General features: G+C 44.9%; 1 protein-coding gene across 1 annotated transcript in view; it reads left to right on the top strand.

Annotated features, from left to right (window-relative positions):
- The window catches only part of Polr1a (RNA polymerase I subunit A), a 66,127-nt gene that overhangs the window by 35,296 nt on the left and 17,866 nt on the right, over window positions 1–12,965 (top strand). Inside the window, exons 15-21 of the mRNA XM_057780082.1 lie at window positions 4,188–4,337; window positions 5,178–5,361; window positions 6,514–6,596; window positions 6,710–6,868; window positions 8,880–8,978; window positions 10,652–10,804; window positions 12,378–12,460. Coding sequence (XP_057636065.1) covers window positions 4,188–4,337; window positions 5,178–5,361; window positions 6,514–6,596; window positions 6,710–6,868; window positions 8,880–8,978; window positions 10,652–10,804; window positions 12,378–12,460 — 911 coding nt within the window. The remainder of the gene's footprint in view (window positions 1–4,187; window positions 4,338–5,177; window positions 5,362–6,513; window positions 6,597–6,709; window positions 6,869–8,879; window positions 8,979–10,651; window positions 10,805–12,377; window positions 12,461–12,965) is intronic.

The following is a 12,965-nucleotide window of genomic DNA, read 5'->3' as shown; positions in this document are numbered from 1 at the left end:
TGTCCCAGCAATGTCGATAGATTAGACAAATGTCTGTTCAAGTTATTTGCCCATTTACTATGGTATTTGTCTTTTTATTGAGTCATAAGAATTTTTATATTTTCTGGCCATTAGCATTACACCATATATGTGGTTTATAAAAATTTTTTCTAATTGTATGAAATATTTTTCTATTTTCTTGTCATTCGACTGGCAAAAGTTTTAAATTTAGATAAAGTCCAATTTACCAACTGTTTGTGGTGTCACTTGTACTCTTCTTGTGACAGCTAATCATTTTATTGGTTTAGCTATACATTTAGGTCTTGGGTTCATTTTGGGTTAACTTTTGTGGCATAAGATGGGGTACAAAATTGGTTCTTGGATATATGTGTGTCTGTGTATGTGTGCTTTTTTGTCAGCACAGCTGCTGATAGTATTGATCTTTTCCATTGAATGTCCTCAGCACTAGATCTAAAAGCAATTACTTGCAGATATTTCTTCCTGGCTCATTTTTATTCCTTTTGTTTGTAGTAGGAGCTGCGGGCTGTGTTCCTGCCACCCCAGCTCCTTGTCGCCTGGCTAGCTTATGCCCCGAAATAACAACACACAAATTGTATTCTTTTAAACACTGCTTGGCCCATTATATCTAGCCTCTTCTTGGCTAATTCTCACGTAATAATTTAGCCCATTTCTAATAATCTGTGTAGCACCCCAAGGTGCGCTTACCGGGAAGATTCTAGCCTACATCCATCCTGGGTTGGAGCTTCATCACGTCTGCCCTGGCGATGAGCTGCTTTGCGTCTGTCTCCAAGAGGAGCTGCCCTACATCTGAGCTCACTTCCTCTTCCTCCCAGCATTCTGTTCTGTTTACTCCACCCACCTATGTTCTAACCTATGAGGGCCAAGCAGTTTCTTTATTTTTTAACCAATGACCTTCCTCCATCATTTGTTAGTGTGTATCATAATGCCGGTGCCATTCTGCCTTGGTTTCTATAGCTTCTTAGTGAGGTTTAAAATCAGAATGAAAGTCTTCCAGCTCTGTTCTTCTGTTTTGAGATTGCTTTGACCGAGAGATTCTTTGCATTCCCACGAATTTTAGGGTCAGCTAGCCCTTTTCACTTCTCTCAGCTGTGCTGTCATTTTTATTGTGTGTTTTGTTTTGTGCTTGTTTGTATATCTGTGTAGCACATACATTCAGCCACCCACAGAGACAAGAAGACGGTATCAGATCCCCTTGAACTAGACTCATAGGCAGTCAAAAGCTGCCTGATGGGGTGCTAGGAACTAACTAACCTGGGGCCTCTGCAAGAACAGCCAGTGCTCTTATCCCCTGAGCCACTTGCCCTTGTGTGGTTCAAATTTTTCTTTTATTCTTTCTTTTTGTTTCTTCCTTTTTTCTTTTTTTGTTTTGTTTTTAGGGTTTGTGTGTGTGTGTGTGTGTGTGTATGTATGTGTGTGTCATGGTCGAAGCACAGCTTGCAGGAGTCTGTTCTCTTCTACCATGTGAGTCCTTGAGATCAAGCTCAGATCTTCAAGTTTAGCACAAGCACCCTTTAGCTGCTGAGGCATCTTGCTGGCCCTTCTTTGCTTAAATTTATTCCTGAAGTACTTGATTAGTTTTAATGTTTATATGTGGGTTTTGTTGTTAGTTTTTAGACGGTTGGTTGCCAACAGATGGTGACATTATTGCTCCTGTAAGTTGATCCCCTTCAGCTTCACTGAATCATATACTAGCTCTGATGATAATTTATGTGGAATGCTTAAGAACATCCTCTGTATACCATGATTTTCCTCTTTCCTCTCCAATCTGACTGCATGTTGTCTTTTTTCTTACCTGACCGTCTCAGCAAGAACCTCTAGGACACTGGTTAGCAGAAACGACAAGAGTAGGCATCCTTGTTCTGCCCCTGATTTTCTGCAAGAACATGCAGACTTTTACTGAGTATGTTAGCAGTGTATTTGCATAAATGCTGCTTCTTTCCCAGGCTGTTGGTATTCATTCCAGTCTTTAGCCTGTGGCATTTTCTTCGCCGTCAGATGTTCTTTTGGGTGAGATAGCAGGCCTTATTTCTCTGTGTGTGAATAGTTAGCTATGTCTGTTACCTTACACCAAATTCCGGTCTTGACGGTATCCAGCCTGGCAGCCCCCAATAGCCATATGTTGTTTTGCTAAAGGGGTAGCTTGTGGTAAGCAGCCCAGGGAAGCCTTACCTCTTGCCCTGACTCTTACCCCACGCCCTCATCACCCCAGCCTGTAGAGCTGCGGTGTGGGGGAGAATGAGCCTTCTGCTCCAGAAACAGAGTTATCTGCTTTCTTTATTTTTCTTTCTTTCTTTTACTTATATGTGCACAGGTATTTTGTTTGCATGTGTATCTGTGCACCATGTGTATGCAGTGCCTGCAGAAGCCAGAAGAGGCCATCAAATCCCCGGAACTGAAGTTATAGGTAGTCAGCTGCCATGTAGGTCCTAGAAATTGAACCTAAGTCCCCTTTAAGAGCAGTCAGTGCTCTCAACCACGAGCCTCCTCTCTAACCCCTTGCCTACAATACCTGACTATTTTCCTCCAGCCTGCCCCCTCTGTGGGAATGTGCTTGGCAACCCTCCTAAGCTAGTCCATTGTTTGTCCCTAGAGACCCTGCCTTCCTCTGTAGAACACCCGCTTGAGAAAGTGCCTCTCCTGGCCTTCTATCAGCGACTGTTTACCGAGTGATAATCTTTTTGGTTGACTCTGGGAAGACACCCTGCCCTTTCTGTAGTAAAATTAATTCTTGATGTCGCATTTAGCGTTATAAAAGCTGATTGGCATCAGGTTATGGGCTTAGCAGTCTTATCAGTGTGACACCTGTTCACTAAGGCATTTACTTTGTTCAGAGTGTAGACCTGGAATGTATTTACAGTAAATGGTCCTGTCGGGAGTTAAATAAGAGCATGCTCTCGTCTAAATATTTCCCAAGATTCCTGTTCACAACCCTCACTCTACTCCCCACCCCTGGGATAGTATTGCAGAATGAGGCCTTTGGGAGATGTTTAGGTCACGGGAGCAGAATGAATGGGATTAGCACCCTTGTAAGTCTTCTAAACACTCTTTCCACCAAGCCAAGACAGCTTAAGAAATCTCCGTTTATGAACTAGAAAGCATGACTCTCCCCAGACTCTGAGTCTGCCTCATTTTGTTCTTCTCTGCTCCCATAACCATAAGAAATAAATTCCTATTCCCACTCTGTGCAGGTTAGGGTATTGGGGATAGTATCCCTAATTGGCCAAGGCAGAACACATCCTACCAGTTACTCTTCTTCTCACTCAGGCTAAGCCTTTCTACCCACTCTTCCTGCCCCTTGCCCGGAAACACACGATCCTGTCCCTGACTGCTCTGGATTTTACCACCATTGGCTGAAGCCTTCCCTGGCCACCTTATTTAAAGTCCTGGTGCCCTCTCGCTCTTGCTCTGAGTTACCTTTCCTTGTCCTACCTTACTCTAGAGCATGGATCCTTAGGGAGTCAAGGCTCTGAGGAGCTTCCCTCTCTCCGCAGTGCCTGGCTCATAGCATTTGATGGGTAATTGCCAAATGAGTGGATTTAGCTAGTCTAAAGACTGTGAATAAGCAATGCTCAATCAGAATGTGTCCTCATTGTGTGACTGATACCAGGGCACCCCAATCCCTGGTGTGCCCCACTCTGCAGCCAGTCTAACTGAAACGTCTCAGTTAGACATTTCAGGCCTCCCGAGGGATGCTCCTTAGTCAGTTCTTCGCCGTTATTCCCCTGCCTTGAGAGGTCAAGTCTTGTGCAGGGAGGAAGTTACTAAACACAGGAATAATGGTCTTTGTTGGAGGACAGCTGAGGAGCGTGTCTTTTCTGGCAGGTGACGAGTGTTAGGAGCCTCCCCATCTCTCTCAACATTACGAAAGCTTCGCCTTTGTTATTTTACCACATTACCAAATACTTATTTTGACCCCAAAACAAATATCCTTCCTTTGGCCTGTTCAGAAATTTAGTGCAATTCTCAGAGATGCTCACTTTAGGTTGAAGTATTTTAGGGAATAAAAATCCTAATGAAGTTTTAGTGTATTTTTGATGGGCTTGTCTTTCAGAGAACCTGATTGCCTTACTGAGCCTTGAAAGCCTGAGAGATGGCATCATGAGGCAGATGGTCCTAAAAGGGCAATTAACTCTTCCCCTTCCATCATATTGTCCCCTTTCCTCCAGGTTGTGTCAACCCTGCTCATAAACATAATCCCAGAGGACTACACCCCCTTGAACTTATCTGGAAAGGCAAAAATCGGCAGTAAAGCCTGGGTGAAGGAAACTCCGCGGCCTGTCCCTGACTTTGACCCTGACTCCATGTGTGAGTCTCAGGTAACGTTGTTCTCTGTTTCTGGTGTAGGCAGGTTGATTAAAATGAACCCAGAAACTGATGCCATGCCTCAGAAGATGAGTTTTGTCCAAGGTGGTATCCACTTTTGTTTAGGAGTGAGTGGAGAGGGTTGTTCTCTGCCCTCTAGCTCTCATATGAAACTGCTGTTGTTTTGGGAAGGCTTCCCAGAAGCTGGTGCTGATTCTGCAATGCTTACAGTGTAGAGCCCATGTTTTCTTCAAGGCCTCTGGTGCCTTGAGTTCACCAAATTGATATGAGGTCTCCAAATCCCTGCTCTAAACATTGAACCAGGCTTGGGGAAGGCCAGTGCTTTGCTGCTGTGAGAATATTCCCACCCCAAAGATTTCCAAGGCCTTAGAGTTCTTCGTGAGCAAGCATCTCAAGTGTGCAGCTGGCTGTGTATTTTTAACAGGCCTGCTTTCCTCCGTCCCTCCCTCTTCCCTCCTGCTTTCTTTTTTCTGTGGTTTTGAGTATTGAACCTAGGGTCCCTGAATGCTTAGCGTGAACTGTACCAATGACGCTCATCCCCTGTCCTGTACCAGGGCTGACAGACGTCCTGTGCAGACCTGGAGCAGCTGCTACTTGTCCCTGGATAGATCAACAACTTAATGTGTGCAATTAAAAACTTAGTCAGTGTGCGTTCATCTCCCTTATTTAAAGTATGTGTTAGTTTCACATAATCCCTCCTTTTCTCTGAAGAATTTGAGGCAGGCCACAGTAGAGGGACATGCGTAATAAAGCTAATAATGTTTGACTTGTGTGGGTGGCTCCTCCAAGAGATGTCTCCTGCAACCTGACATTAGTAACCCTTCCCTGCACAGGTGATCATCACGGAAGGGGAGCTGCTCTGTGGAGTGCTGGACAAGGCACACTATGGGAGCTCTGCCTATGGCCTGGTCCACTGCTGCTATGAGATCTATGGGGGTGAGACCAGCGGCAGGGTTCTCACCTGCCTGGCCCGCCTCTTCACTGCCTACCTGCAGCTCTATAGAGGTTTCACCTTGGGTGAGTACTAGGCTCGTGACCCTGGCTCTGTAGACCCTGCGGATGGCATCTAGATCATTTTCTTGGTGGATGTTTAGGCTCTTCCCTTTGGTGCTATCTATCTGACTTTCTGCAGCTACTGTCCCTTTCCCCGCCACGGCACAGAGCAACTCTTCCAATCTCCTCCCATCCTGCTCCTTTCTTCACCTCACCCTTTGTGATGGAAAATGCTCCTACACCCAGCTCACAAGCAAAGACCAGACCTAAGCAACCATCATGCTTGTAGCTTTCTGAGCACATGGTACAAACCTGAATGGCTCAAGTGCACCAATGATCCATATGCCATAAAGCTGACAGAGGAAACAAGGCCAAGCTAGGAGCAAGTGGAGCTTTGGGAGAAAGCTGGCCAACCTCATTCCAGCTCTGTTTAGACAGAGGTCATCATTACAAGGATGGCCTGGATGTGTCCTTGTAGCAAGGCCTGCATTTGTGGTTTTGACTTCCACGCAGAGGAATCCTTTCTTCCTCTTTGTGCTCACATGTAGTCTCCAGTTTCCATGCTGTTGTACTGGGATTCCAGATGTTTGCTCTAGTTTTTAAATCATCAGTTGTTGCTTTCCCAATCAAACCTTGGATAAGGTATTCTTAAGTCTATGCTATTCACGGGTAGAAACAAAATATTTTTGGGTTGAAAGGAAATTACGGTTTAGGGTGAGCTGTTCTTCAATCTTTTGGGCCAAAGGATGGGCTTTACTTAATGGGTGCAGGTCTTCTACTCTTCTGAGGCAGTGCTGAGGACCACTGTTGCCCACACTTGACATGGTGTGACCTGCACATAGGGCTCCTGTGATACTCACTGCCTCTTTTCCACCACTGAATAGCTTTTTAACCAAAATCTCTAGCCTTTTCACCCCAAACAGATTTATTGGATGTAGCCAGCAGAGTGTAGCTCAAGCCTAGGCTTACTTCCTACCTACATACCTCAATTTTAAGCCTTAATTTTATCTCTTATGAAATGTTTAGACCTTCTTATGCATGCACTGATGTCAACATCACTCTTCCAGATCTTGCTGTATCTGTGACTCTCAGCTTTGGCTCTGAGCATCACCAAGTTCACAAGCCTGTGAGACATTAGGCCTGAGCCCTGTTGAATTTATCTGTTTGACTTTGCAGGTGTAGAAGACATTTTGGTTAAGCCAGATGCAGACATGAAGAGACAGCGCATCATTGAAGAATCCACCCAGTGTGGGCCCCGGGTAAAGAGAAGGATTGGGAGGCTGACCTGCCATCCAGGGGCCGGCCACTCAACTTACAGATAGAAACCACACCCTCTTTTAGCTACCATCTTCAGTTCCTTTCTTCATTCTAGGCTGTCAGAGCTGCATTGAACCTGCCAGAAGCTGCATCATGTGATGAGATCCAAGGGAAATGGCAGGATGCCCATCTGGGGAAAGACCAGAGGGATTTTAATATGATTGATATGAAGTTCAAGGAGGAAGTGAACCATTACAGCAATGAGATCAACAAGGTTAGCCTAGCCATACGTTGCACAAATCCCCATCTTTTTGAATACTGATTTTTGTTGATTTGTTTTTAGTTACATTTTGATTCTCACTCTGGGCCCTTGAGTAGGTGAGGTTGGAAGTTGGGTGGGTAGACTGCATCTTTATGAAGAGCTCAGGGTCTCATTCTCTCCATCAGAGTCTGGGAAGGCCTTAGGTTCCTGCTAAAAAGGGAACAGTTTGTACCACATTTCTGAATGTGTTTACTTTGGAGTTGCTGCATTAAATGGGACTGAAGAAAGAAGCTGTAGATTGGTGAACAGAATGAAGGGGCAGAAGCCACTGCTGCGTATGGTGCAGAACCAGGGGTGAATGCCTGGCTTCAAGTTCGTGCTGTGCTTTGTACTTGCTGAGACACCTTCCATAAGTGATGTGCCTGGGTTCCGAGTTGTTCCTGCCTAGAAGCAGGCGTGTGGGGAGCACTGATTCACAGCGCTTGCAGACAATGCCAAGCCCAGCCTGTGCAGTTCAGAAGGAGAGGATCATAGCTTGCTTCTCCCTGTGCTCCTGCCCCAGAGCCTGAACTCCCTACCCTGTGGTTAGAGGAGAAGCCAGCCTACCTTTCACTCTGCCTGATCGACCCTGGGGCCCAGCCTGAGGAAAGAAAGGACAACATCAGAGTTTGTCTGTGGGTCCCCTTCCTGCCTTTCAGCATTCGTTTGGTGGCCTAGAAAATAGCTCTCCTCAATAGATGGTTTTATTCGGAGAGCCTTCTAGCACTGCATGGGAAAGTGGGGATCTTGTCCACCAGCGCTGACAGAGCGCAGCTCCCACTTCCTGCCCTCTTCCAACCCAGGCTCTGCCCCTTCTGTGTTGACTAGGGTGTCTAGATCTCCAGGCAGAACCCATGCCATTGTCCCTCAGGATCTCCCGGTAGGGCTTCCTACTTCTCCTGAGCTTGCTGGCAAGTGTGGACATTGTGATGCACTAGCTCTGGGCATTCAGGCTGAGCTTTTCTGGCCTGATTCATCAGGACCTCATCTTGGATTTTATTTTTTTTCTTTTTTCTTTTTCTTTTTTTTACCAAAAAAGGGTTTTTCTGTGTAGTCCTGGCTGTCCAGAACTTACTCTGTAGACCAGGCTTCCACCTCCTGAGTGCTGGGATTAAAGGCATATGCTATCAAGGCAGGCTTAGACTTTGTTCTTATCTGTTGTATTAGTCACTGTTCTATTGCTGTGAAGAGACATCATGACCAGGGCAACTCTTTTTTTTTTTTTTTTTAAGATTTATTTATTATGTAGACAGTATTCTTGGTATTCTGTCTGCATGTGTGCCTGCAGGCCAGAAAAAGGTGCCAGATCTCATTACAGATGGTTGTGAGCCACCATGTGGTTGCTGGGAATTGAACTCAGGACCATTGGAAGAGCAGGCAGCGCTCTTAACCTCTGAGCCATCTCTCCAGCCCCCAAGGCAACTCTTATAAAGGAAAACATTTAATTGTGAACTTGCTTACAATTTCAGTGGTTAGTTATTATTATCACAGTGGGGAACATCACAGCACACAGACAGACATGTTGCCAGAGAAGTAGCTGAGTGAGTTCTACTTCTTGATGGGCAGGGGAGGAGGGCAGTGACACACTTTCTAATCCTTCTAATCCTCTCAAGTAGTACCACTTCCTGATGACTAAGCATTCAAATAAATGAATAAGTCTCTGGGGCCATCCTTATTCAAACCACCACATCCAGCTCCTTGTCAGAATCACAGATTGGATTTGCCAGCCCCACCCTGCTTCTCAGCTTTTTATGTTTCCCTTTTTGCTACCATTTAGCCAGTAAATGAAACTTGGCTCTTTTGAGCATAGCAGAGGGCAGGCACCCATTTGACGTTTTAGTGGAAGAGTAGTGCCAGATTAGGCTTTCCTTTGTCTTTAATGCAATCCAGCCCTTGGCCGTAGATAAATTCTCTCTCTGGCTTTATTGTTTCTGTGTCATAACTTTGCCTTCTGAACTGACCTGTGTGTTGATTTAACCCACAGGCATGTATGCCTTTCGGCTTGCACAGACAGTTCCCTGAGAACAACCTGCAGATGATGGTGCAGTCGGGAGCCAAAGGGTCAACCGTGAACACGATGCAAGTATGAACAAGTATTCAGTGTGCCAGAGGGGTGGGCTGCTGTCAGGAGTCAGCTTTCTCATTCATTTCTGATTTTAAAACATCTTCAGTTCACATAAAACAGAACTGAGAAGACTGAAGAACACTAAAGCATATAGAAACCAGTGCAGGTGTTGTCCAGTATCAGTGCTGTAGGCGGAGCTGATAGAAATAGCAAGTTATATACCACATGGAAATGTATTATAACAGCAGGTATTGTGCTGTGTATATGCATGTCGTATCTACACACCGTGTCTCTGTAAAATTTCAGTATAAATCTTGATGTTGAAATAAGAAGATGGCTCAGTCAATAAAGTGTCTGCTTCATAAGCCCAAAGACCTGAGTTCAGATCTGCAGAACTCACATAGAAAGCTGGGTATAGTAAAAGATGCCTGTAATCCCCTTCTTGGGGGTGGGGGCAGATCCCTGAGGTTCATTGGCCTGCCAGCCTAACCAAATTGATTAGTTTGAAGTTCAGTGAAAGACCCTGTTTTAAAACATAAAGGTGACAAGAGATTAAGGAAGCAGCCAGTGCCAACCTCTGGCCTTCACAAGTACATACATGATTTCACATCGTCACTCACCACACACACAATCTTAGGATGTTGCATGCTCCACTTTTTTCATTTACTATTGCATTATATGCATTCTTCTAAGGATCATTTACCTCTTGAGCCTCATTGTCTTCCCAGAGTTCCCTGGTGCTGTGGAGTCATTTTCGGAATTCTTAGTACCTGTTGTGATGTGGATTTTTTTGTTTTTCAATCCTGATGACTTTGAGAGGCTCTTAAGGGGCATGTTCCATTGTAGGTAGCGCCACGACACAGAGTGGGCTTAAGACTTAACATCCTGCCAAAAGCCCACTAACTAAGAGGAAATATAGATACATTGCCTCCCCACCCAGGAGTATTCACATGCTGTTTCCTAAGCATCCAGATGAGTGGATGGACTGGTTCTAGGATTAGTTTTTCCTGTGGATTTCCATTTCTCCTTTGGAACTTTTCTTAGTTAGGGTTTATATTGCTGTGATAAACACAGTGGGCAAAGCAATGTGGGGAGGGGTTTATTTCATCTTACAACTTTCAGGACACACTCCATGGCTAAGGGAAATTAGAGTAGAAACTCAAGGCAGGGCCTGGACCAGAAACCACAGAGGAATACTGCTTACCAGCTCGTCCCCCATGGCTTGCACAGTCCGCTGTCTTTTACAGCTCAGGATAACCTGCCCCCAGTGAACTGGGCCCACCCACATTAATCATTAACAAAGAAAAGACACTATAGGCTTGTTTCCAGACAACCTGATGGAGACATTCTCTCAACTGAGGTTTCTTTACCCAGATAATTCTAGCATGTGTAAAGTTATTTAAAAACCAAACAGGACAAAACTTCAAGGTCTTTCCAGGTATAATATGATGATTCTAAGTCATGGCTTCTTTTCTAAACATCAGTTGTTCTCAACTGTCCCTAAAGGTAAAAAGTAAGCCAAAGCCAACTTTTTCCTGAAATGTATTTTCTTGACTTGTTACAACAACTAGGTTAGCCTTCTAGATCTATTCCCGAATGCTCTCATGAAAGAAAGCTGGAAGTGTGTTCAGATAAAGCGTTGCTTAGCACTCACAGGAACCTTGTGTGTCTTTTGTGTTTTCTTCCCCCAGATCTCTTGCCTGCTGGGCCAGATTGAGTTGGAAGGTCGGAGACCCCCTTTGATGGCATCTGGCAAGTCACTACCCTGCTTCAAGCCTTACGAGTTCACCCCCAGGGCTGGTGGCTTCGTCACTGGAAGGTTCCTTACTGGTATCAGGCCTCCTGTATGTGTATTTTTAGTATTTTCTCTCAGTTTTAGACCTAGTAGTCATGTCCCATGGCCTCACCACAAGAACAGACAAGTGGAAAGTGTTAAAGGCTAAACCACAGGTTCCAAGACCACAGCCACCTCATGGTGGTCCCCACTGTGATACTTGAGCTAGCAGGGTGCTAGCACATAGTAGGCATGTGATAAATGTTTAGTGGAAAAGTGAAAAGAAAGAGCCAGATGTGGTGGCTCTTGCTGTAATTCCAGTATTTGCCCAAGGAAGGAGGATTGTTATGTTTCAGTCCAGCCAAAGCCCTAGTCAGTCCTTGTCTCAAAAGAAAATGAAAAGATAAGATTGATCTTGGCCTCACCCTTGTCTATGATGTAGCCTCTCAAAGCCAGTTCTTAGCTGCTTCAGAAGCAACTAGAAAAAAGGGAGTGTCAGTCACCATGGTGCTCATGTCACTAAAAGGAGCATGGTGGAGATTAATTTTATGAAGTCCCCATTTCCTATCCCCTCCCCTCACGTCATAATAGTGGGACATTGTAGCAGGTGCCTAATTTTGCTTCAGCAAACACACATTCTTTAAGGGAATGGCCTTTTGGATGTTAGTCCCTTGTTTCCATGGTGTTGTGCATGTCTGAAAGGATGCCGGATCTAGAGTGAACTATTCCAAGGCTGCTGAGTACTCCACAGGCCCCTCCATTGACCCCACACAAGCATTCCCAGGGTCTTCTGTTGCCTGTAGGCAAGAGATGATAGTGGGTTGATGTAGTCTAGAATATTTCAGATTCTGAGTTTGAGGCCATGCTGTTCTACGTAGTGGTTCCAGGATAGCCAGAGTTACACAATAAAGAGACCCTGTCTCAAAGAAAAAAAAAAAGAGGAAGAAATCATTGTAGTAGATAGGGTTCACAATCCCTTTATGTGATAGAGTAGAGTAGAGTGGTAAAGAAAATAGTTTGTCCTATGTAATAAGGGATGAGATAGTACCGTAAAGTTTACCTTGAGTTCTCTCTCTCAGTGTGTGTTTGCATATTTGCTGATGGATGTTGTAAATGTATTTTTGTGATGGAAGTCAAAATTTTGGAAAAGCTAGATAGACAAAAATATTTCAAATTCTGACTTCTACCCTTTAGTGTATCAAGAAATCACTGAGCTGGGATAGCTCACATGTGTAATCCCAACAACAGTAATCTCAATTAGTCAGGATCCTGAAGCAGGAGGATCACAATTGAAGGTCAGTTTGGACTATAAATGAAGTCCTTATCTTAAAACCAAAGAAGTTTGGAAAACACCTTAACTGCAGAATCAAGCGTGGGACTTTAGGATGTCGTTTGACACTGATATTGCTTCTCACTGGAAATCTGGCATGGAGTGTCTTGAGGATGGCAACTACATGTAGGGCTTCTGGCTCCTGGTGCTTTTGATCCACATGTCCAAGGACCACAGAAGTCTTTAGGAGCCATTGGGGTTATGAAAACCAGGGTTCTAGGCTCTAGGAAAGGAACAGTCTGCATAGCTAGGAGAGGGTGCATGGGGTGGTGTTCACTGCCGCCTTTGAGACCTGGCTCCCACATTTCCGTAGGAGTTCTTCTTTCACTGCATGGCAGGACGAGAAGGCCTGGTGGACACTGCTGTCAAAACCAGCCGATCTGGCTATCTCCAAAGGTAAAAGCACCTGAAGCCTCTCGTGGGTGGGGTTGGTATCCCAGGACCTTGCACCTGTCGTGTGTCGCTAAGGGTTCTTTGGATGATAAAATCTCTTTTAAATGTCTCCATGTGTGGCCTGAGACATAAAATAGCAGAGTATTTCTACACTGCTGGTAGAGCATGCCCTCAGAGGTTTACACAGTAGGTCCTGTGTTCTGCAGGTCTTCTACGTGTGCCCAACCTATGTGCTGCATGTGTCTCAAAATACCTATGGAAACAAGCCAACATAAACTTGTAGCCTTACATCAGACATTATGAGCTTCTCTATGCATATATAAAGCTTGGTTACACAGTTCTCAGGGCTGAACTTTGTAGATGGCAATATGATGAGCAGGGTCAAAAGGTTGGACATGTCTGAGTGGTAATGGTAGCTTGTCCTTTGTTTGACAATCTCAGCAATCTGGGATAAGTACAGAGTGCTCTAGTAACAGGTGTTCTCTGGGAGGTTCCCAGTCAAGACCTT

This window comes from Chionomys nivalis, chromosome 1 (assembly GCF_950005125.1).
Source record: "Chionomys nivalis chromosome 1, mChiNiv1.1, whole genome shotgun sequence".
Classification (NCBI taxonomy): domain Eukaryota; kingdom Metazoa; phylum Chordata; class Mammalia; order Rodentia; family Cricetidae; genus Chionomys; species Chionomys nivalis.
Note: the sequence above shows the minus strand (reverse complement) of the source record. Positions and strands in the feature narration are given on the sequence as shown.